This window comes from Alternaria metachromatica, assembly GCF_023757995.1.
Source record: "Alternaria metachromatica strain BMP 0045 chromosome Unknown scaffold_14, whole genome shotgun sequence".
NCBI lineage: Eukaryota > Fungi > Ascomycota > Dothideomycetes > Pleosporales > Pleosporaceae > Alternaria > Alternaria metachromatica.
This window is the reverse complement of record NW_026055505.1, coordinates 673690-698188: the sequence shown is the minus strand read 5'-3', so window position 1 is coordinate 698188 and position 24499 is coordinate 673690. Positions and strand designations below refer to the sequence as shown.

The following is a 24499-nucleotide window of genomic DNA, read 5'->3' as shown; positions in this document are numbered from 1 at the left end:
TGAAGGATGTGAGAGCGGTAGACATGTCCGCTGCTTGGATGTCACGCACGTCATCGCAGAACTGCTGCTCGAGCATAGCCGTTCTCCTCGAGCCACATGAGCTGTGACATTATTCGGGTACAAGTCTTCTTGTGTATCTTGTCTACTACATTTGCTTCTACAACATGCCGGTAGTCATTGCCGACAGAGAGCAGATCTTAACATGCAATACCAGCCAGCCACAACCGCTATCTAGACCTCAATGACCTAGTCCACAACGCCTCCTCTCCAAGCACTTGTCTATGCGCTCCCGATAACAAGCGCTCTACTATCCTGGAACAGCTTGTGTAGATGTACCTTGTTCTTCAACCCATCGTCCAGAAGCGAACTTCGGAGTCTAAGAGCTCGGGCTGACTCCGCACCCACAGCTGCAGCTGGATCTGGGACGTCCTTGATATTGAACAACATCTGTACACTGGGCATCGTACCCTTAGGGAAGTTGTCCCTAAAGATCACAATTTCAGTGACGTGCTTGGTTCCCAGCTCTGCTTTGTGTTGGAAAAGCATGAAAGCGAGTGTGCGGCCCAATGGGGAGCCTAAGCGTGTCAGCGTTATTACTAACTCCGGTTCTTGGATGTCGTTTGCGAACGGGTCGCGTTTGTCATCTCGCACGCTTTGCGCCCAAGGTACTTGCAGACGCTCAAGACTACTCACCAAGTAACGCCGGGCCTTCCTCATCGTACATGTTGGCTACAACACCGGGCCAGTACGGTACCTCACTAAGATCGTGATTCTTCAACATTCTGCTGATGAGGGCGACAGTCTTCTTGTTCTGGATGTTGAAAACGAGATAGTACTTGAGATTTTTAGGGTCGAAGTTGCCGCGAAGCCAAAACGCCATCATAATGTCTGAGGCGCGTTTGAGATCAGGAAGCTCAGCCTCTGGTGGGTTGTATCTCCAGTTTAATTGCGCTTCTGTTCTAGGGCTGCTGAAGTCGAGACCAACGATGACTGCGAGCAGTCAGATTGTCTCTTGGCATGATTGGTTTGTGGCGGTCGCAAAGGCGAATCCGCGTTCACTTGCAAACACTTACGTCCACCTCGTTGGTTGATAGCAAATCGAACATGCGCACCAGTACACCGCTTCGTCACGCCATTGACGGGGTAGTATTGGTCTTCTGCCTCGAGAATATCTCCATCGTCGTCTTCGGCGCCCTCGTTGTAGTGTTGCATGTTGTAACATACGTTATCACCGCCTTTTGTGCGAGGCCTGGGGTTGATGCCAAGATCCTGAAACATGGTTCCTACGCAAGGTTAGTATTTATCAGGAGCTATATCCTGCTGTGGAGACTTTGAGGAAGAGATTGTACTGGTTACGTTCGTGAGGTTAACGTACCGACTTTGTTAATATGATTATCTTCGTCATTATCGGCAAAGTTGCAATGAGTCTCCTGCTCAAATTCGCCAGTAAACCAAGCCCAGAGACTCATCTCTGCTCTGAGTGCGGCGTCGGGCCATTGGTTGCGCGCAGAAGGTGGGGTCCGTGTATCTAGGTTCAGTCTGCCGGCAGCCTCGTCCGTAGCTTCGAGTCGACAAATCAATTCATCTCCCTTCTGGCGAGCGGCGGTCCACTCTGCGTCACTCGCCGCCTTCTCTGACTCCCACAAGGCGTGTACTCTGGTAGGCTCATCACTAGCAGTGTCCTGGGCAAGAGCAACCGAAGCTACGATAGCTATGAGCGCTAAAGAGAGTCTCATGGCGGGCTGGAAGGAAGCCCGGGTGGTTCTGGAGAGACTTGAAAAGCTTGAAAAGAGATACGGAAGTAAGAGCTATTGAAGTACAAGACATCGAAATTTTAAGCGATGCGCGTTGAGCAGGATCGGCCGAGCTAGTTCCACAATCTCGAGGTGAAGGCGGAAAGAGCGATGATGGAAGAGATATGAGTCCGAAAGTAGACTACAGAGATACTCACCGGGACAAAGAATATAGGAAAACTGACATTCTAGGGTATCGCGGCTTCCCACAAGACACCAGCGCCACGCAGAATCAAGCAACCGCCCAATTCCATATCGTACATCCAAACGTATAACAATCCAATCATCCCGACGTCCAAACATCTCATACACCATCCAACCTTCCCATTCAATCATCCTTCTCATCATCGTCATCATCATCCCCCTTCCCAGGCACAGTCTCCATCTCCACCTCGCCCTGCACCTTCCCCTTCCCATCCTTCTGCACGATACGATACTTGCCGCCCTCCCACAGATCCTTGAACGTAAGTTCCTTCGTCCTGCCGAGACTCTCAATCGCACCGATACGCTCGAGCGTCGCTTCCAGGAAGTCTTCGAAACCGGGCTCGGCGCAGATCTCGTTGAAAGCACGTTGCATGGGAACGGAGTCGGCGCGGACAACGGCGTGCGAGTCGATAGAGAAGATGGAGAGGTCGTGGTGCTGGCGGATGAAGTCGGAACGTGTCATGATGAAGCGGGCGCGGTGGAGGGGGAAGGAAGGCAGGATGTGGCCTTCTTTTGGGTCGTAGGTTGATTCCATGTCGTGGTAGAGTTTGTAGAGGGCGTTGGCTAGGACCATGGCTGTGGACTGTGGGGGTTAATCAAAGGGATCGAGAGAAGGATATTTGTGTACTTACAGCGTATTTCTGCTGGTCCATGACATCGTCGTCCATTTCCTCACCGAGAATCGCGCAGTTGTTCAGGAACCAGATCTTTTCCATTTCGCAGATGCTGTTACACTTTGCGACCATGTCTTCTGACTTGGCGACGCGGTTGAGGAAGGTGAGGCGTCCGCCGACTTTGTCGTATACTTCTTCGAGGATGGAATCGTGCACTTTCTCGCCGTAGTATTTCATTCGGTAGTTGCGCAGGGCTTGCATGGCGCGGTCTTTGCTTAGGTCCTTGATCTGATGTACTTCCATGCGCGTCGCGTACTGCTTCAGTCGTTCAAACACCCAGTACTTGTCCGAATTGATGATGACGGTTGCGAGGTTGGCGGCCGCCCACTGCTCCGCTCGCTGTTGGATGAGTTCGAGCAGGTCTCGGCCGTCGTCATTGTCTCGGATCAAATGTGCGGAGTTGATAATGAGAATGAGCGGTCTGCCGACAGTTGCGCGTCGTCGCAAAGCTACTTTCTCAAGCTTGTTGAACGCGCGCTCAATGTCAAGGATGGCGCCCGCATCGCGTGGACCGCGGATAGAGAAAAGCGATCCGATGTTGTCTTCGTGGTACTCGAAATCGAGACAGCGACCTAGTCGTACACGGAAGACTTCGAGATCTGCATGGGCTTCCATCATCGAACATCCCTCACCATTGATCTTATCCATGGCGTCGATGAGCATGGAAGTCTTCCCAGTCCCCTTCTCGCCAAGAAGCAGATGGTAACGTCCTTTCGTCTCACCCCAGACAATCTTGTCAATTCTTTCCTGCTCATCACGTGGGATCCAGCGATCATAGTCTTTATCATCACCGTCCAGGTCCTTGCTGACCTGTAGTCGAGTAGGTTCACCCGCTTTCGGCATCTCCTTTCCAGTAGCTGCAAGCTCTAATACAGGATCGCCTTCCCGAAAAGCGTTCTCCATCTTTTCAAGCACGTTCCATTTGTAGTACTTAGTATAGCCAATGCCGACGCATCCAAGGATGAAGATGCTGGCTCCGGTAGTAGCAGCAGCCTCAAACATCTTCCAGGCTGTGCTTTTCCATTCTGCCTTCTTTTTCTCGCGTTTCTCCTCTTGCTGCTCTTCCTCTTCCTCCAAACGCTCTGCAGCGTCGTCAATGGGGTTTGGCGCATCGTTGCCAGGAGTCGGAGGACCGGATTGGCCACTCAAAGCGCGCGCCAAAGAGGGCTGGCATAACCTTGTTCTTTGCAGTACCGGACCAGCCTGCTGAGACCGATACGCGAAAGGTTGTCGTGTCAACGCGGCATGAGCGCGCGTGATATGTCGTAGCATTAACATTATTGCGCTGGCGCGTTCCAAGTCACGTTGGTGTCGCGTGCTTTCCAATGTTACACGTGTCAAACGTAGGCGCAGCCAGAGGTTCAACAGACGTGGAATGGACTAGGAAAGGAATGAATGAGAGTTAAACGAGAGACAGACGCGTGAAAGGAGAGATGATTGAGATGGACGGGACGAGATTGGAGGAGAGGGACGCCAAAGGAGGTACCGCGGCCTTGTTACGCTGGTGTTGCGATAATTTGCCGCAGGGGCCAAGTGCGAGTGCCAAGTGCGAACGGCAGGAGCGATCGTGGTGACAGCATGGTGGAACTCGCGTCAATCACCATATCGATAACCGACGTGAAGACAGACAAGGCGTGTAGAACATGGCAACTCATGTACTCCAAAATTCACGCGACATTGGTGACCCCGGTGCATGGGGGCCGTTTTCCCGATGACATGCCTGTGGCCTCGGAAGTGGAGAGCGAGCTTAGCGGACCATCCCGGCGCCCTCAAGAAAAATATTCTGGAGACATGACCGGAGAGTCACCTCTCTCCCCATCACTCGACGCATGTCATTGTACATTAATGCGCCTGTCCTGTATATCTCCTTCCTTCCCTAGACCGATTCCCTCTTTCCCCAGTCGTTCTTTCCCGGCGTCGTAGTGTTTCTCGACATATCCACAGCCCGCCATCATGGCCGCTAGTACCAATGACGCTTCCAAGTCTGGTGAGCTTCCCGCCCGCACACGACTGCGATGGAAATTTATTCCCAGGCGCAATAACTCTTTTTGCACCCCATGGCTAACATCAATGGCAATGCAGAGGTCGAGAAGACGCCCAGCAAAGACGTCACCACAGAGGGGCAGAATGAGGGCACAGAGGAAGATGGCGCTGGCCAGCAGCCAGACAGTATGTCAATTGACTTGCTATGTGTGAGAAATATCTACTAATGTCGCAGACATCTTCCAGGTCACCATCAAGCTCCCACACGAGCCGTTCGAAATGCCGATAACGGTGCGTATTGAGAGTTAGAAAAGAAAATATGGACGACAAACTCACGACTCCAGATCTCAACGGCCGAGCAGGTGCAAGACCTCCGTCAGAGCATCATCGAGACGCCTCACACGTTCCAGTACTCGTGCTTCCACCTGGAGCACGACGGCAAGCGGATCAACGATTACGTCGAACTCTCTGAAGTCGAGGGACTGAAGGCCGATTCGGTACTCACCCTGGTGGAGGACCCATACACAGAGAAGGAGGCGCGGTTACATGTGGTCCGCGTACGCGAGCTCATCGGCGCTGCCGGTGACCGTACCGATGCGCTGCACGGCATCATGGCTGGTCTGTCACTGCACGACACCGTCGGCCACGAGCAAATCTCCAAGCCCAAGCAGGACGGCCCGGAGCAGTCGCCATTGGCAGACTACGACTTCAAGGCATCGGGCAACATCAAGAACCTACTGCCGCCCACCGAGGAAGCCGCGCCCAAGACAATCAAATCCATCGCCGTATCGCCGTGGAACCCCCCGCCATACCACCTCCGATCCAAGGGCCACCTGCTGTACCTGGTAGTCACGACCAACGAGAACGAGCAGCACCACATCACAGCTCACGTCTCCGGCTTCTATGTCAACAAGTCGTCGAATGCCAGCTTCGACCCCTTCCCGCGACAGCCACCAAAGGACAAGCAGGCACACTCGCTCCTCACCCTCCTGGAAGACCTGTCGCCATCTTTCCGCGCTTCGTTCCAGGAATTGCTCGAGCACAATGCGAAGAAGGAGCTACTTACCATCTTCCAGCTCTCCAACGCCATCCCCGCCAACCCATGGTTGGTCCCCGCACCCACGTCATCCCTCACCCCACACCAGCCGGATCTCGCGCGGACACAGGAGAGCTATCTGATCTCGGGTGTTGAGAACACCGAGACCCTCCGCGACTGGAATGAGGAGTTCCAGTCGACGAGGGAGATGCCCAAGGAGGCTGTCCACGACCGCGTCTTCCGCGAGCGCCTCACGTCAAAGCTGTTTGCTGACTACAACGATGCTGCGACCCGCGGTGCCATGCTGGTAGCACGGGGCGAGATTGCGCCTCTCAACCCTACCGAGGCCAAGGATGCGCAGATCTTCGTGTACAACAACATCTTCTACTCCTTCGGCGCTGATGGCGTAGGCACATTCGGCGCTGAGGGCGGTGACGAGGCTGCGCGCGTGGCTGTGGGCAAGGACGTTTTCGGTGTCCGCGCTGTGAACAACCTCGACATCAACAACCTCTTCACCTCCGGAACCGTCGTCGTCGACTACCAAGGAAAGCGCATTGTTGGCCAGAGCATAGTGCCCGGTATCTTCAAGCAGCGCGACCCCGGCGAGCACCAGATCGATTACGGTGCGGTTGAGGGCAAGGAGATTGTCGCCGATGACAAGTCGTTCGTCCCTCTGTTCGAGCAGCTCTCCAAGGCGCTGCGCGTCAAGAAGCATCCTGTCTGGGACAAGGACAATGTCCGTCACGAGCTGGAGGGAAGTGTTGAGACTAAGGGTCTGATCGGCACCGACGGCAGGCGGTACGCTCTGGACCTCTACCGCCTCACACCTCTCGATGTTGCCTGGATAGAGGCACACTGGACCGAGCCCAGCAAGGAGGGCGAGAAGGAGGCGACAGACAAGGACTACCCCCACCGCATGACAACTCTCCGCCCTGAGCTCGTAGAGTCATACGGCAGGGTCAAGCTCCGCGAGTACGTCAAGGAGCAGATGGCCAAGAAGACCACAAAGAAGGACGAAACCCCTGCGAAGGAGGCCAAGGCTGAAGAGAGCTCGTCTGAAGAGGAATCTTCGGAAGAGGAGTCATCTGAGGAGGAGTCTTCTTCGGAAGAGGAGGACTCTGATGAAGAGAAGGAGAAGATGCCCAAGGCCAAGAAAATCTCCAAGGCGGAGAGGAAGGCCGCGGAGAAGGCTGCCAAGGTTGCCAAGAAGGAGACCGAGGAGAAGAAGCCTGAGGCCGAAGACCCTGAGCAGGAGCGTGTCGACATTTCCGGATTCTCCTTCGCGCTCAACCCTGATGTTTTCTCGGGCCAGAACCCGCAATCAGAGGAGGACAAGAAGGAGTGGGCTCAGGACGAGGCTGAGGTCCGCGCTGCTTGCGAGCACCTCACTTCGGAGGTCATTCCTCGCATGGTCCAGGAGCTCAAGGAGGGCGAAGTTGGTTTCCCAATGGACGGCCAGTCCCTGAGCAACCTTCTGCACAAGCGGGGTGTGAACATGCGCTACCTTGGAAAGCTTGCTGAGCTGGCTGACAAGCCTGACCCAAGGCTTCAGGCCTTGAAGCGTCTCATCATCCAGGAGATGATTGCACGTGGCTTCAAGCACTTTGCCAACTCCAAGCTGCGCAACGTGTCTGCGCCTTTCGCAGCACCCGCAGCCGCCCATCTCCTCAACTGCTTGCTCGGAGCCGATGTTAGCACTAAGCCTGTGGCTGAGTGCGACAGCAGCCTCAAGAAGATGTACCCCGAGGATGACTTTAGCTTTGAGAAGCTCACACCTGAGGCCCTCAAGAAGGAGGTCGTAGCTCAGGTTGCCCTACGATTCCGCTACGATCTCGGTCAGTCGTGGATCGAGTCTGGCAAGGAGATGCAGATGCTCCGTGAGGTTTCCCTCAAGCTTGGTCTCCAGTTGGAATGCAAGTCGTACGCCTTCACTAAGGAGGCCTTTGCCGCCAGCCAGCCGGCCGAGAAGCCCGCTGCGCCGCAGACCAACGGTCACTCCACATCTTCCAAGAAGAAGAAGAACAAGTCCATCAGCACCCCACCAGCCCGCACGGCTAGCCCTACTGTTCCTCTTGCTCCACAAACCTTCCACGCAGACGACATTCTGAACATTGTCCCTGTCATCAAGGAGGCTTCACCTAAGAGCTTGTTGGCTGAGGAGGCACTGGAGGCAGGTCGCATGTCCATTGCCCAGGACCAGAAGGAGCTTGGCCAAGAACTGCTCTTGGAGTCTCTCCAGCTACACGAGCAGATCTACGGTGTGCTGCACCCTGAGGTCGCCAAGGCTTACCACACCCTGTCGAACCTGCTCTACAGCCTTGATGACAAGGTCTCGGCTCTTGAGCTCGCACACAAGGCCATCATCGTGTCGGAGCGCACTCTCGGTGTCGATCACTCGGAGACTGTGCTTGCCTACCTCAACGTCGGTCTGTTCGAGCACGGTTCGGGTAACACCACTGCCGCTCTGATCTACGTCCGTCACGCGCTTGAGCTGTGGAAGATCCTCTACGGCCCCGACCACCCCGACTCCATCACAACTCTCAACAACGCCGCTGTCATGCTGCAGGCCGCGAAGATGTACCACGAGTCGCGACTCTGGTTCGAGGCCTCGCTCGCCGTCTGCGAGGAGGTCTGCGGCAAGAACTCGATCAACACAGCGACTCTGCTCTTCCAGACCGCCCAAGCTCTGGCCCTCGACAAGGACATGCGCGGTGGTGTCAACCGCATGCGCGAGTCTTACAACATCTTCAAGGAGGTGCTCGGTGCAGAGGACCGCAACACCAAGGAAGCCGAGAGCTGGCTCGAACAGCTCACCCACAGCGCTGTCTCTCAAGCCAAGCAGCTCAACGACCTCGCCAAGACGCGTATCCGCCGCATGCAGCTTCCCGGCCGCAACCCCCTGCGCCCGGCCGCCGCCACACCCTCCGCTAGTGATGCGGCTGCCGCCGCCGGTAGCCAGCGCACTGGAAGTGGTCGCGTCGACCAGCGCAAGATCGAGGACCTCCTCAAGTACATTGAGGGTGACGCGCAGAAGACACCGTCGAAGAAGAAGCCGACGAACCCCAGGAAGCGTTAAAGTTGCTATGTCATGTTTTTGACGTTGTCTGATATTGTTACGAAGCTACGCCAAAAGTATACATACCACAAAAAGTGCTGTTGTTTGCGCGATAACGATGTGTATCATACCTGCAGAACATCTTAGCAGCAGCTTTTACGAATCTGACGCGCTTTCTCTTTTGATTCATGAGAATCTGACTTTTTGGTATGGCTTCGGCTTGCATTCTTTGGAGTTTTTGGGTTGGTTGGGCAACAACTGGGGGAGGTGAGATGGATGGGCATGTACTTTACGCATACCGACGACACCAAAACGCGCTCGCTGTATATCTAGATAGACCAGGGCGGATGGCTCAAGGGAACAAAATATATGTCGGATGTACATGGACTGTATGGTATGGTAAATAAGGAAGGGGTGGGGTGTATGGAAGGATCGAATAGGGAAGGAACTTGGACGACGAGACGAATAGATGTACTCAATACCAATGCAAGAATATCTCCTCTTCATTTACTTCACTCGCTTTGCTCATGCATGTGTTAACGTCGTTGTTCTTTTTACATTTATCTTACTACTTTATTCACGAAAAAAACTAAACAGGTCTGCAGACTACATCAAGACAAAAACATGCAAAGTGGGTAACCTGTCGTCAACGTAGGCATCTTACTACTTTATGTACAAATAATACTAAATAAGTCTATAGACTACAGTAAGATAAAAACTTACAAAGTAGTTACACTAAGGTCTACGTAGGCTCTAGGGTGTCCTTTTTGATTAGGTTAACGTGTCACTTTCGACACTGTCCGAAACTATAGCACCATCAATTGATTCAGGATCTTTTCTTCATCTACACTGCACAACTGTCGTTCCATCGCTGTGTTAATGAGCGAAAGGCTCAAATCATCGCTTTTGTTTCCACGCTCTCAGTTCCACCACCCATACAATCTCGAATGCTCAGACACTTGCCTCGTCCTCCGGGATCGGATGCCGTTTACGAAACTCTGCAATGATGTTGGCAGCCTTCTGTTGTATCTCTGAATCCTCTTCCGACCGCGCAGCTTTTGTCCTCTCATTCATTTCTTTCGCTCTTGCGAGCAACGCGCGATCAGCGGACTTCATAAGCAGACTCGACTTCTTTCCCTTCGCATCAGGGAGCTTCTTCTTCAACCGCGCGATATCGCTCTTTAGGTTCTTCCTCAGCGGCGACCGCTCAATCGCATACTGAGCACAATTATCCCATTCCTGCTCTGGCGTTTTGAGCGCAGAGTCGGCGCTTCGGCCCGCAGGATAGTGACTGAACCCTCCTCCGTTTCCTGTGTAGCCTTCCGCGAGTCGGGTTAATACAATTTCGGAAAGCGAGGCGTGAGACGCGGTGTGACAGATGTAGATGATGTACTGGGTCATCTTGTATAGTTTGGGAAGAGTGTTGTTTGCGAAGAGTACGGCAGCGATTGCTTCGGCGAGGTTCATGGCGGGGTGATAGTAAGAGTGGCTGGCGTGTTTCTTGAGGCGGGCTTGGGAGCGGTTTGAATATCCGACGTGAACGAGTGGATGCTTTAACGGCTTGTTGTGGTGCTGAGGTGGCAAGCCGCTCAGTCGCGCTCGTACTTTCTCGATCAGGCGGGTGACTTCCTTGAGCTTGGCCGCGGACTGGAACTCCCGGTATGTGTTGCCTTTCTTTGTTCCTGAGCTGGTCCATGTGTACTTCCTAAAGCCACTCTGGCTTTTGAGCAGATCGATGTACGGTGTCTTGACGTTGTCGATTTCTTTCGCGAGGGTGTGGTTCGCTGCGTTGACGTATTCTTCCATGGTGTTTAGAATGCTGCCGAGTTCGTTTGGCGTAGGAGATCGGCCGTCGTCGTCGACGAAGAGCTGGTAGTAGATCGACGGTTTGTCTTTGGCCTCGACGTACAACTCATCCAAGCGCGCCTGTATGACACTGTCGCTATTCGCTTGGAGAGCCAGATTACCGCGTATCACAGTCTTGAGAATATCCTTATCCATAGAAGCGACCATCATGCGCGCCGGACTGAGGATGCACTGCTCATCCGTGTTTGATGCTGTAGCAGAGTCGTGACAATGAGCCGCGATCTCATCATTTAGTAGTACTTTCAGCATGCCCTCGTATCCGCCTTCTTGCCAGAGGGCGAGCTTCGTCCATTTTTTGGTGTCCAGATCGTCGCCTAAGTCATCTCTGTTAGTGATCATGCATTCTGCACGCGAAAGACTGGGACTCTAGTATTATGACTTACCGAAGGCAGGCAGGTCTTCCGGGTCCAGTATGTCCTGTGAGAACGCTGTGTCGTCCGAGTCTAAGGATACTACCGGGGTGTTGACGCTTGGCGTTGATGAGCCGTGGTCGTCGCTCATGTCTCCAACGTCGCTCTCATTGGATTCGCCGATGGCCTCGTCGTCACTCGCCTCATCGTCTGTCTCTTGATTCCGCTCGAGAATGTCTTCATCGTCCGAATTTGCACCTTGTACCCGAGCAGCGATGGCGTTGAATGCGGGAGTACGCGTGTTGAGTAAAGGTGTGATGCTCATCGTGGTCATTGTAGGCGGTTGGCGTCGGTGAAGTAGTGGGATGTGTCGGGGGTCACTGTGATTGTGAAAACCTCGTCTGAGATCTCGAAGATGCGCAGCCGAAATGGCGGTACAGTAGGCCTGGTGCGGTCGCTCGACTTGGCTGTAAGATCAAGCGGCTTTGTCGTGCGGAAAAACTGGTGACCCGGAGTCGGTGGAGGGAGGGAGAAACGGACGCAGGAAAAGCTGGGACCTGACAGTGCGCAACGAATCAAGCGAGGAGCTAATTAATTCCCTTTCACCTTCACTTTTGAGATCTCAGCGTATTTCGAGAGATGCTTCTGTTACAGTAAGGTTATGCGGTAGAGGGGGAAGAGATGGCCCGTATGTATTAGTTGCTAATGTGTAAGACCAAGAGTCACTGTCGACTGAGCTTGAGCTAATTACACCATTTTATTTTCTACAAACATCTTGTGGCTACATCGAGAATCTCTAGGGTTACCTAGTTGTTATGAGGGTGCTAGCGCTGACCTGTTGCGGTCCGCGCTCTACTTCTTCTGAAGCTCTGCTTCGAGCTTTGCGTTGCGCTCTCGAAGGTCTTTGACGGTCTTACGGAGGTCCTTGACGGTCTTACGGAGGTCCTTAACAGTCTCGCGGTTATCTTCTGCAGCCACTATTTGTATACCGACGGTGTCTTTGAGGGCGTCGATGGTGCCTTTAAGGGCATCGATCTCGGGCTTCTTGTCGATTACGTTCGCGGTCTTGTCGTTGACATCCACATGCTTGTCCTTGATGTCCGCGACTTTGTCGGTGATCGGGCTGAGAAAGTCGCCTCCCTTGGCTCGGGTCTCCTTGAGCACCACTAGTTCCTCGACTTTGTCCTCGTAGGCCTTCTTCCAACCCTTGAGGGCGGTTTCGTAGGAGTTCTCCATGTCGCTCTCCCTGGTTTCGTGCTCCCCAATGGAGTGATAGAGCTTGGCCTTGACTTCCTCCTCCATCTCGATCGTGGTCTCGTAGCCCGTCTTCATGTCGTTGAGTGCGGTATCACAGTGGGTCTTCTCGTCGCTGAGCTTGTCCTCGTAGTGCTTGATGGTGCCCTCGAGCTTGGACTGCGATTCGTTCTTCAGGTGGGAAATCTTGGCGTCGTAGTCCTTGGTGAGGTGATTGAGCTTGGTCTTGGATTCCTTCGATATTCTGGCGACATCAGCCTCAATGAAGCGCCTCACGCGTTCGATGTCGATCTCGTGGCATTTCTCCTTGTCGCTGAGCTCCGACTTGTGAACCCTGATAGCATCCTCGAGCATTGTCTGGGACTGTTTCTCCACGTCGGCGATCCTGGCCTCGTAGTCGGCCTTCTGCGCCCTAAGCTCTGACTCAAGGTAATCGATGGAGAACTGGAGCCTGGCCTTGGAACTCTCCATGTTGGCGAGCTTGGCCTCGTATTTGGCCTTCTGCTTCTTGAGCTTCTCGACGGCTTCCGACTGGACAAATGGGTTTTGTGGCAGCAAGTCACTGGACACTACCGACGACGGACGATTTCCGTTGCCCCATCTGACTTGCCTCTCAGCGGCCATTTCTGGGTGCATAGTCAACACAGGTAATGTAGATGGTAGAAATAGAGCGCGCACTTACTGGTTGCTAGAGTAGCCTGCGCTGCGGAGACTTCCGCACGTGGATGATGACAGGTTTCCACGAGGTGTGATGTAGCTTGATCCAAATATGGCAGCTGCGGGGTGAGTGAGAGACGAGTATGAAGAGGCGGGTGAGGAAGAGGCGGGTGAGCAAGCGGTGGTGGAGCGGTTGTGAGCAGTCAGGTGCTCGGAAGATGTTTTCTCCGAAGGTTAGTAAACGGTTGGGGTGAAGAGAAACACCAGAAAGATGGTGTTCAAGAGCGCGCTAAAGTACTCTGCATCCATTGCAGTTAATCGGGACTTTCCACCGCATATCATATGCAGAGGATAGTTTCTCTAAGTATCTTGGTTTTTTCGACAGCTATACACATTCCCGTCATCGGCAACCACACTCCATAGCCTACTGAGGACCCACGATATAAGTCTCTCTAGGGACAGACGGCTTATCAGAGAGTAGACGGGGAGTGATAGCCACTTTGTTGTCTCCTAAATCCGTACAACAGCCGCTATACAAAGAAAGCGCGACTTTTGCAAGTTCCTCATCCGTGTGAAATTCAGAGCTCATATCAGGGGCCAAGCCAACCGGCACCTTGGTTTCTGGATCTACGAGAAACAACTCATTTCCGAATGACTTCTCATCGGGCGGAGGCAGATGTTGACCGACACATAACAAGGAAAGAGGCTCTTGTCTTTGATGCTTGGGTTGGCGTGCATGCTTTGCCAAAAGCCCGACGGAAACAAAGGTTTCGTGGTGACGAATGAATACGGGGACGAAGAGCTTGTTGACCCACGCAGCGGCAGATAATGGAATGCGACAATTGACCATGCCAGCTAGGAGGAGCATGGTACATAGGAACGGTGTTGACGAGAGACCTTGCATCTGTTGCTTGAGGTAGGCCCAATCTGCTCGCGGCGCTCCACTCATGTGATGTATCTCATATTCGTTGTTCATTAAGTATAGTAGCATCTTCCTGGCCTGCACAAAGAGTGGTACGTACTCGCTAGCCTCGCTCATGCGCGCCTCTTGCTCAGTCTGATCAAGGCTCCTGAGATCCGCTATACTTTCGTCTTCCACGAAGCCCAGTCCAGGGGCAATGTTCGTCCAAGAGTGACTTCTGTCATCGGACACTCGTATCGCATCCTCTGGATCAATGGGCAGCCAACCGCAGCTCATGGCATCGGCGTGATCGAGCTTCCAACGATGATCCGGAAGATGTCCGAATTTGGAAAGCTCACCACCCCCATATGATTCCAGCCATTGCATTCGGCACCGTTTAAAACAGGCTTCTAGCCGGGCGATGAAAATGTCTGGCGAGGATTCGCTTTCTAGTTCCTTGATCTGAACATCCGAGGTAATGTGTACATGCCGTGAAAAGGCGTTCGAAGCCTCGGGTACGCGTTGTCCCATCAGCTTGAGGAAATCGCCGAGCGTCGTCGGACTTGGAATATACTGGCTTGGTCGCCAACCGTCCGTGGGATCTGTGCATGCAGGATCAAGCATTGAACGAGTGAACCTGCATGTAAAAGCATGTCCAGACCGTTCAGCTTGTTGATAGAGATCCAGATAAATCTTTCCGAATGACATCGCCAAGGCCTCTTTCTTCGGATATGTATACCATGGGAAAGAAGGCATGGTCGCAAAGATGTAGTCGCGAGGCATAGTAGCTGATCTACGCGATGCGCGGTTCGCCGGTAGAAAATGACCCGAGTGGATGTCTTCATCCAGTCTACGCTTTACGCTACGTGAATTGATAACGGTCCCTCCATAAACATAAGCTTCGACAAACTTATGTATGGCGGTGTTGCCCTGAAAGCCGGAGAAAGAGTAGGCTAGAACCAAAAGAGCAGACGCGAGAGTCATGCATTTTGTCTCATGTTCTGTCTCATACTGGTTAATATCACTATCGTCGCGAGCCCGTTCCCGCATCGCGAGCTCCTTGGGTTGGTCTGAGCTTTGGTCAACCACAAGCAACAAGCAAATTGCTTTAACGTACTGTGATCTCCAACCACAAACTCAATCGTATGAGAGAGTAAGCACTCCTGCAGGGTCCACAGTCTCTGAAGGTACGACTCAGCCCAGAGATGGTCGATACGGTCACGGCTATGATCATAGAGTCTTTCGGTAAAGTCCGTGGAATTTTTGAACCCAGCAACAGCAGCGATGCAGCAGTCATGAAATCCGTCGCATTCCCTGACCGCCATTGTTTTCTTTGCCATCCTGAAGATATCGGGAATGGCATCCACGATCTCTGAGACTTCAACTGGATTTCGCTGATCGACTGTCAACGTGTCCATCCAAAAGGCACCATCACCCACCAAGGCGGGAAGGCGGGTTGCGATAAAATGTGCCTTCTCTTGTGATGCTTTGACCTCGTACGGTATGCCCTGGATCGAAACCCAGGCCCAGTCGCCCCAGACATGAGAGAAAGCGATGTAATTGGTGGATTCAAGAGGTGCTTCGAAGAGCTCAAGAACCGCGTTCTTGAAGCGCGCAAATCTGATAACCGTTTTTGCTGTGTCACCAGGAGCCATGATATGGGATTTGTGTCAGGAAGAAAAGTTGAGACCGGGAGCTACGGCCTTAGAGCCGGCATGCGCTGGTTTTGATCTGGGGCATTGGGTGGCAATGCTAAAGATTAGACGCCTCAGCCTCGTTGGCTGCGGCTAAGCAACGGGTCGCCTGGCCTCGCAACGTCCAGCGCCTGCCCAGCCTCTCACGTACATTCTCGCGACCCCTGTTCAGCGCTGCCAATGACAGAAGGCGCTGGCCGACTCGTAGCAAAGAAGGATGGTATGGCTTTCCAACGCATGGAGGACGCAACATGGACTATTTGTTGGTACAAGCAACACTCACATTGCTGATCGTAGCCTGCATACAAAACCCATGATACAAAATACCTCAGTGATACCCAAGGCAGCTTACATTCAGAGAAAAAAAAAATAAAAAAAATGCTAAACAAAATACATGTAATCGTTATACAATCTTCATCTGGGCACTGGTTTGGTCCCAGGCTTGATGCCTGACTAGTGAGCGGATGTCACAACTGTCGTTCGCGAATCTGTTAAGATGACAAACGACAACTGTGACATCCATCCACTCCACAGGCATTATATCAAGGACCAAATAAACTATCTGCACAGTGTAGAGCTTTATCTACAAGGATAAAGTTTTTCCAAGGGTCGGCTCGTGGGGTCACGGAAGGATTTGGCAATCGAAAAGCTGAGACGAGTGTTGTAGAGTCTCAGCGACATAGGTTTGCCCTGGGTACAAGAGCTCTTAGCGTGAGCGAAAATCGTGACGTGCGTACGTGCTTGTTGGATGAAAGTATTCCGGCCTGATGCCAGTGATGTGCGCATCGCAATTAGTGGGACTAGTGCATACCCACGGGAGCAGACGTGTGATGGACCCATATCATGGCTGACTAGGGGACATGTCGCACGACAATAGCAGCGAGGCGTGACGTGTTACAACAATGTCGTACTCTAGCAGTATCGGTCTGCAGCGCAGTAAGGTTGTAGCATAGGCCGTCCGCGGACTAGACATGGCCTGGTGGTTCATCGCTTTGACGTGCCGCCCTGAACCAGCGTGGAGGAGCCACCCGAACCCTCGAATGCGCACTGCCTGGTCATGTTTGGAAATATGACAGACAAGATACAAGCCAGAAGATGTTGTGATCTACCAGATGGTGTATGTATGTCGAGTTGACCTTAAGCGCGAGCTTGGGTTTACCGATCTTCTGGAAGCGCCCGCAATGACGTTTACTACTCACAGTAGTACTGGAGACCATGATTTGCCTGGGTATTGTTCCGTTGAACGACGAGTAAGGCATTCTTGCAATGGGCGCTCAATCACAACATGGGCACATCGGTGACCAAGCCCTCCGTCGACTCCGATTCTGCGTCTTGGTCTGAGTACGCTTCTGAGTCCGCTCAAACTGTCGAATAGCGGCCCCCAATTCAGGTTTGTCCTTGGGAATACTCGTTTGGGTTTTGAGCCACCAGATGTACTGAGAGGGTACTTCCGCCACCGTCTTTCCTTCATGCTTGCCAAACGTGAATCTGTATTCTCCCTTGCGCGGAGTCCCGATGGGTGGGTGGTGGCGTTCGTACTCTGCGACGCCTGCAGCGAGTGTCTCGTTTGTTTCGGTGAACCCCTTGCTTTTCAGGAAGGCCATGTAGTCGGGAGGGACTTCGGCGATGGTTTTGCCTTCGTGCTTGCCGAAGTCGAAACGGTATGGTTGTTTGCGGGGTGGAGGTTGAGACGTGGGAGGCTGCTGAGCAGGTTGTGAGGCAGAGAGCTGCGGTGCGGGAGGTTGCGAACTATTCGGCATGTCGCCCTTGCAGAGGGAATAATGGCTAGGCGCAGTAGAAGGAGGAGGCGGAGCCTGCTGTGGTTGGCTCATCTGTGGGAGCTGACTAGATGCAGGCGGTTCATGTCCCATATATGGGCCAGGTGTAGATGATGCCGGTGGCAGAGCCTGGGATGAATCGTGAGCCGACGCCGTCGTCCTCATAGCGACCGGAGGTAGACCCTTCTGCATCAAGCCGAGCGCATCAGACAAACCAGGCAAAGTGGCCAATTTGTCTTCGCTCGCACCAAGATAGTAGAGGTAGTCCTCTGGTACCTCAAGCAGAGTCTTGCCTTTGTAATCGCCGAAAGGGAGGACGTATAGAGGTGCGTCATGCGATTCTTGAGGTACCGTGGGCTGTGATGAAGGAGGAGGTGGTTGCTGTAGGGCAGGTGGTGGTGACGGCGAACGAGATGGCGAAGGAGGATTTGTGTATTTAGAGACATGCGAGCTCGATAGCACAGGTTGTGACGACGGAGGCGGAGCCTGGTAGGCTTGAGATGATTGTGTAGCTTGCGTCTGCGACGACATCGACATCTGCGACGCTTGCGATTGCGATTGCGATTGCGACGACGCCGTAAGCCTCCCTGCCTTCTCATCTTCCCATTCTTTCAGCGCATCCGTGAACTCAACCGGCCTACTCGGGATGGGATTCCTAATCAACCACCTCACATAGGAGTCAGGTATCTCCGCAAGCGTCTTGCCTTCGTGTTTGCCAAACGTCATACGATAGGGTTCGGCCTCGAATGAGGGCGGTGGCGTTGAGCCACTTCGAACCCACCAAGCCTGTGTTGAAGCTGGGGGCTGAGGAGCTTTCACGGGCGATCCGTTGTACGATGACGGCGGCGTTGAAGCGGCTTGGTGCCATTGCTGGAGGGTGATTTCATTTGATTTATCATAGGACGATGGTGGAGTAGGAGCTGTATTGATATGAAGTGGCTTTAGCGCAGGTCGTGGTATTTGCGCAGAGGAAGGGGGAGCTTGCTGCGACGAGACAATCTCATCGACGGCATCTGCGACGTCGGAGTCAATGTCCGATCCGTAGTCGGATGACATTGTGCGCATGCGATATCTATATTGCGACAGGAACTGGATTGAGGGTAGATGAGATGGTGGGTAGGTGGGTTGGTGGACTGATGACGTTGGGCTGCAGCAGCGAACGTGTGGAGCTTGGGGGGTTTCGGGATGACGGAAGGAGCTTCAACGGTTCAGGGTGGTGCACGGTTGCGTACTTCAGTTAGATCCCGCTGCCACCCAGGAACAAAATCTTCTTATTAACGCAAATTTCAAGAATTACTTCCTAGGTCCTCTGTATCGAAACAATGCACGCGGTGCTCCGCAGTTCACTTAAACGCCCTTTCCCCACCCCAATTCATTCCCGAGGTCTCTTGACGCCAACGCCCCTTCACACTCCCTAACCTCTCAAGCCACAGCAACCTTCTCCGTCTGACTAATGATATACCACGCGTGAATGACACCAGGGATCCAGCCGAGAATGCAAAGTGCGATGTTGATGAAGAGATCAGCGGCGCAACCACGCTTCATAGCGACGGGCAGGAAGGGGATCCATATTGCGAGGAAGTAGAGGAGGACTGTTGACTGTAGTTGATTGTCAGAGTCGAAGAAGGGAGAGGCATGGGAATGGGGTCATGAGGATGGGGGGACGGACTGTGCTTGATGGCATTGTGCGCGTGTTATTAATCCGTGTTGATGTGCTAGGTTGTCGTGTTTCTTCCTCGTGAAGATACTCTCGTGGTTATAGTAGGACTGGAAACTGAAGGTGTGGCTGTCCGCTGTGGCTGAACGAAAAAGTGGGCGAACCCTTATACTTTTAAGTGTTCTCCTACCACCAAGTCCCAGCTCGCAGCAGCTTACGACGCAGACGCGGACCGAAAACAGGGTATCGGCACATTCCTCGTCCACATAATTCGACTAAGCCGCCGTACTAACCGTCCACCAAGCCTCTGTTCCTGGAGTGGGCAGCGAATGAGACAGTCATGCGCCACAGTGACGATGCATGCTGTGGCGCAGGTATCAGCCTCGAGGCCGTGCGCTGTGGTGTTGAGGCTAGACTGGGTGACAGGCTTCCGAAAAGTGCCGGTAGCCGTGGTAGCCGCGTACTAGGTATGCAGGGGAGGGTACTCTGTCCGCATGCAAAGTGCAGTGATAGAGATTCAATCCCCGGATGCAGTGCCAAGGGTAGCAAGTTCGTGCCTGGACGAACAGTTCGCGATGTTTGTGTAACCGGTGTTATAAACATGTCAAGGTCATGCTTGAGACTCTTCAGTGACGGTGCGTAGGATAGGATGGCCAGTGAATATACGACTTTTGATCCCGATGCGCATTGACTTGGAGACGACACGACGGCGTGTATAAGAATGCGAACTGTTGGTGGTTAGGTAGCGATATCGAAACTTCCGCGGCGCTGACGTGTAGAAGAGAAATGAGAATCCTAATTGTATTGCCATAGATCCTGGTTGGTGGGCTATATCACACCTAACGTATCAGACTTGAGTTGTGCGGATTGAACGACCTCATAAGACTGGAGACATCCGCGATCGATAAAGTGTTCTTCTCCGTTTCTTACTTCGGTAGCGTGCGTGAGAAGACGCGTTAGGTGTGTCTTCGAATAGATCATAACACTCGATATACCATAGTCCCATTAGATACGATCTTGTAAGCTGTCATCAGCCTAAACGAATAGTCCTCCTTTCCTTCAAGCGAAAACAAAGCGGCCAAGGTGTTGCAAAAGTAGAATCGCCTTTGTCTGCGATGAACCGGTAGGACAAATACCTTATTACCATATGTCCAACTCGTTCGTAATGATGCTCCTTCTTGTGAACGATCATGACAAAGATATCATCTCTGACATCATCAGATGGGAGAATTTCGCATCTGCCTAACACGATACCTAACAGACTACCTTGTTGAAGGTCTGGCACGTAGCTTTGCTGTGTAGGAAAGACTTTGTCGTACTGCTGATGCAATAAATACAGGGGAAGCCGAAGTGTTCTCTGATCGTCTTGGAATGTGGCAAAGTACCCAGAGTAATTCCCATCATATCGATGTGCTTCACGGGATTTTTTCCAGTCGCCCATCTCGTCGTCAGAGAGGTACTGGATATCGATAGGTATTATCCATGCTTCAATATGAATAAATTTGCTGGAGGAACCAGGTATGCCCGTGTCTAACGAGACGTCGCTTTGCTCATCCATGTCCGAAAGTGATCCATCATGATTTTCTATGAATACCTTCAATGGTCTTTCATTTTTGAGTTGAAGCCCTTCTATAAATGGTATAGTGTCGTAATTGATTGGCACAGTCCATCCAGCCCAACTCCATGTAGGGAACAAAGAACGCCTGGTACCTGATGCTGTGTTGCACCAGGAGAGCCCGACAGCGAAAGCCTCGCCCTTACCATATTCACGATATCCATCATCCGAGTGTAAGATAGGGATACCCAGGTATTGATAGACGGGATGCCTGTTGTTCCTGAAGCTATGGAACACTCCTTCAAATGCGCGTATTGCATCAGAGCCGACAGATAGCTCTCTCCCACAGAAATCAGTCAGACGAGAGCAGATCTTCCAGGGAGTATTCACTGCGTAGTCGATCTGATTGTCGAAAATTCCTCTTTGCTTGTCGCTGAGGCCTTTGACTGTCTCGAAAGCAAGACCAGCTCGACACTCATAATAGACTTGTTGCTCTGTGAAAACGATAAGTCGGGTGGAGAAAAAGCTCTCTTGATACGTCCATGCTCGATGCCACCATCTAGAAGCCTTGATGAGCGTCCGCGGGTCTGGCGGAGTGGATATAAGGCATCGTCCTCCAACCCAGGCACTTGGTCGGAGAGTTCTCGGGGTAGCGCCAACGCCAGGTAGGCCGAAATATGGATCAGTGCCTGCTGCAGCGACTATGGTCACGAACGCATTTTGATATATGAGGTCCATTTGCTGTATCTGGATTTGTTTCTCAGCATCGTCGTCTTGGTCGATGCAGTATCTGTCGATCCAGATATATCGAAGACCTAGCAATTTGCTGGCCTTGAAGGCATCTTCGATAGTGCGTGGCAGGGCTGTGGGAAGTTCATTATTGACACACTGATCATCGCCAGATCTGCCAGTACCCCACACATAGCTGAGTGCAGAATACTCGTATGTTGACAATGCTGGCACGATCCGTCGCTGTTCGCAGTCGATCAACTTCAGCTCTTTTGGACTCAGAGCTGATAGTTCAACTTCAGTGCACTGCCTCCAGCATGTGTGCTCTCGACCACAATGCTGTAGCCAACCTCGAATGATGTCGAAGTCGATCGAGGCTGCATCGAGAAGTCTCGCCCCTAGTGAATTCGCGTGGGGATCTGCCTTTGACGCGCTTGAACATGCAATGAAGCCGGAAGACGCTCGATCCATAAGCGTTGACAGCCGCACAGGATCCTCATACACAGCTAGTACTGTTCCATCCTTTATGTGGTAGGTGTCAGGAGGCTTTATGCAGTGCAGAGCGTAGTCTTTGGTACCAGCGCTACTTTGTATCCTCACCGCATGGAAAAGGCGACATAGTGAGCATGACGACAGCTCAGCTTCTATCCCAAGCTTTCCGAGAGTCATCAATTTTTTCATGCCTCGTCTCCCCGGATGGACGAAAAGGCTCTCGACATCAATGGATGAACATCGGGAGCAAAGGCTGCTCGATACTTGACACACTGTTTCGTCACGTGTTTCGGACGTATCTGCATGGCTCTGATAGTTGGCAGCCGGTGAGTCCACAGATTGTTTTCGCTTCCCTGAAGGATCCTCAGATGCACTCGTAACTTGTGCTCGCTCCATGCCGTGATGGGACCTTTGGGAGATGATTGGGATGAATGGTGAGAGGTGCGGGGCAGAAGTGCTCTCGAGGCCGTTGCCTGCTAGATACCTGCTGCGCCTGCCAGATGATAAGCGAAGTTTAGGTAAGCACATGCACGCCGCAGTCAGTGGCTTGTTTAGGCAGGTGCTGGTACTACCACTACGATTATTCCTACAGCTACTTTTACAATTATTTCTACATCTCATACTCTTACAACAAACCGTCCTGGTGTCGAATCCAGTATTTCAAGAAGCTCACCAGACACTGTACCATGAATAGCGTGGGTTTGCAACGTCGCACTTGCTATGTGAGTTACTTTGTCTAAATGGGCAGTCGCAATACTGTCTTAACGAGACCATGGACGGCGGTCATACTGGATACTCTTTCACGACGGCGTGTGGCAAGACGGACATGCGACACAAGGCCATCAAGTCCAACGCGCATCAAGACTACGTTGACAATACGGTGAGTGCATCGACGCAAACTCTAGCCGATCAGGTAGCAACATCGAAACTTCTCAACTTCGGCGACGGTGACGATGACGTAAGTAACCAGATTGGACGGTGAGGCTCTGTCATAACAGAGTGCAACAAGGATGAACGCTGGAGCGACTGGATATGACAACCGAAGAAAACCGAAAACTAAAAAAGACACGATGAGCGGTGTGGGTGGTTGGTGGGTGAGAAGCGGTGACGGACTTGACAGACAAAACATTAGGCATACAGGCAAGTTGGTGAACAGGGATATCTCGGCTTCGAATTTGATCTATTCTAGTCGATAGCCGCGCCTTACAAGCAAGGTCATTGTCGCCTGGGGGGGATGTAAAAAATTTGAACTATCCTAGGTGTTGTCGTGCGCGAGATGAGGTGGAAGGGGGGTATGATTGTTGGGGTTGTGTTGATTGAGTAGTGAAACTAAATGGGCTGAGCGGGATGGGGGGTTGTAGTGGAACGCTAAAAATGCCGGTACTAGAAGTCATGTCTTTCTTTTGTAGACAGACGAAACGAAGAGGAAGGAGATGGGCTATATAGTAATAACATAAGACATTCGGCATCATCGTGTCGCATTATCATGAGAAGGGGAATGACGGACCAAAAAAAGCAAAGACAAATTTGTTGGAATCAGGGAAGATGGAAAAGGAACGCTGGAAACATAACAAACAAACAAACAAACTTTGCGGTTCCCCGGCTATTGGGGTTGCGCGGCTCCGTCTTTTACCATTCGCTTCCGAAAGGCTTTGGCTTTGCTCGCTTGGTTCTTGCTCGCTTGTGCATCCAGATGACTTGCGGCGGTGAAGGCTTCGACGACGGCCATGGCGTTGGCCTCTTCTTCCTCGTTGAATGTGATGAGGTCGAGGAACTGGCGGAGGACAATGGAGCCGAGCTTGGCATGTGCTTGCTCGACGTAGTCGGTGTTGACAGTGTCGGCGGATGTGCGCGCGAGGACGCTCCAGCCGTCGGGCTTGAGCGATGCTTGTCGTGCTAGCAGGCGCTCACTTGACGCCAACAGGATGAATGCCCTTATTACCGCTTCTTTGTTTGTGATGTTGTTCTCGGGTGATACGTCGAGCACCTCTAGGAAGTCGTCGAGAGATGCGGTGCCGATGAATGTGTGGCGGTGCTTGTACTCCAAGTCCCGCTCTTGCTGGATAGCCGAGGTGGGCCCGGTCTTCTTTGGCAGCTTCTTGGGGGTTGATGGGTGGAGGGAGCGGGTGGTCGGGCTGTGGTGGCGGGGGTTCTGGTCCTGCGCATTGGCGGCTTTGATGGGGAGGCCGAGGGAGATGCGGCGTTGGTGCGTGTTGGCGGGGCGCTGCGGCTTGGATGTGTTGGCCTGGAGCTGGAGCAGGCCTTCGTTGGTCTTGGCTCGGAGGGGAAGCGACCGCGATGCCCGTTGCGCACTGGCGAGTCGTGATTCGATGGTGGGGGTGGAGGGTGTGCGGAGGTGGGAGGGGCGGCGCTTGGTGACGGACACAGCTTCTTCGCTGTCGCCTTTGAGGGACGGCGACTTGGCGAGGTCGTCGTAGGCGAAGTAGTCGGGCGGGCCGTCTTCCTTTATTCGATCCAGCGAGTAGAGGAGCGGCTCTTCGAAGAGGGTGGCGTCGGTGGAGAGGCCCAGGGCATCGGCTGGGTCAATCGCTCGTGTGCGCGGGCTGGCGCGGGGACTGGCAAACTTCAGGCCGTTGACTTCCGGCGGCATGACCCAGTGCTGGACGCCCTGCTGTTGTCGCATCTCGTGCTTGAGCTTGCCCTCGAGGGCGCTCTCCGTGTCGCTCGCCATGGAGAAGCGGCGCGAAGGTGATCGTGAAGGCGTGCCGGGCTGTTGTTGTGTATCGTACCCCGCATTGCGCAGAGCGTTGAGGATGGAGCTGTCCCCGCGGTCGAGGTAGAGGAGGCCGGTTCTCCACAT

The 24499-nt window shown here is 52.9% G+C and overlaps 7 protein-coding genes across 7 annotated transcripts; 1 reads left to right on the top strand and 6 right to left on the bottom strand.

The window, feature by feature from the left end:
* Window positions 1–685: 685 nt before the first annotated feature.
* On the bottom strand, window positions 686–1136 carry J4E83_006525 (uncharacterized protein; the record flags this gene model as incomplete). The annotated part of the gene is made up of 2 exons (XM_049333437.1): window positions 686–959; window positions 1132–1136. 2 exons carry the CDS (start codon window positions 1134–1136, stop codon window positions 686–688), a joined length of 279 nt encoding a protein of 92 aa, XP_049187613.1.
* Window positions 1137–2121: 985 nt separating this feature from the next.
* On the bottom strand, window positions 2122–3949 carry J4E83_006524 (uncharacterized protein; the record flags this gene model as incomplete). The annotated part of the gene is made up of 2 exons (XM_049333436.1): window positions 2122–2580; window positions 2630–3949. The coding sequence occupies 2 exons, from the start codon at window positions 3947–3949 to the stop codon at window positions 2122–2124; spliced, it is 1779 nt and encodes a 592-aa protein (XP_049187612.1).
* Window positions 3950–4624: 675 nt separating this feature from the next.
* Window positions 4625–8766, top strand: CLU1 (Intracellular distribution of mitochondria; the record flags this gene model as incomplete). Its single annotated transcript, XM_049333435.1, has 4 exons — window positions 4625–4658; window positions 4754–4840; window positions 4890–4945; window positions 4999–8766. 4 exons carry the CDS (start codon window positions 4625–4627, stop codon window positions 8764–8766), a joined length of 3945 nt encoding a protein of 1314 aa, XP_049187611.1.
* Window positions 8767–9696: 930 nt separating this feature from the next.
* J4E83_006522 (uncharacterized protein) lies at window positions 9697–11295 on the bottom strand (the record flags this gene model as incomplete). The annotated part of the gene is made up of 2 exons (XM_049333434.1): window positions 9697–10925; window positions 10995–11295. 2 exons carry the CDS (start codon window positions 11293–11295, stop codon window positions 9697–9699), a joined length of 1530 nt encoding a protein of 509 aa, XP_049187610.1.
* A 518-nt stretch (window positions 11296–11813) lies between these two features.
* Window positions 11814–12839, bottom strand: J4E83_006521 (uncharacterized protein; the record flags this gene model as incomplete). Its single annotated transcript, XM_049333433.1, has 1 exon — window positions 11814–12839. One exon carries the CDS (start codon window positions 12837–12839, stop codon window positions 11814–11816), a length of 1026 nt encoding a protein of 341 aa, XP_049187609.1.
* Window positions 12840–16741: 3902 nt separating this feature from the next.
* On the bottom strand, window positions 16742–17971 carry J4E83_006520 (uncharacterized protein; the record flags this gene model as incomplete). Its single annotated transcript, XM_049333432.1, has 2 exons — window positions 16742–17882; window positions 17967–17971. 2 exons carry the CDS (start codon window positions 17969–17971, stop codon window positions 16742–16744), a joined length of 1146 nt encoding a protein of 381 aa, XP_049187608.1.
* A 5310-nt stretch (window positions 17972–23281) lies between these two features.
* J4E83_006519 (uncharacterized protein) lies at window positions 23282–24499 on the bottom strand (the record flags this gene model as incomplete). The annotated part of the gene is made up of 1 exon (XM_049333431.1): window positions 23282–24499. The coding sequence occupies one exon, from the start codon at window positions 24497–24499 to the stop codon at window positions 23282–23284; it is 1218 nt and encodes a 405-aa protein (XP_049187607.1).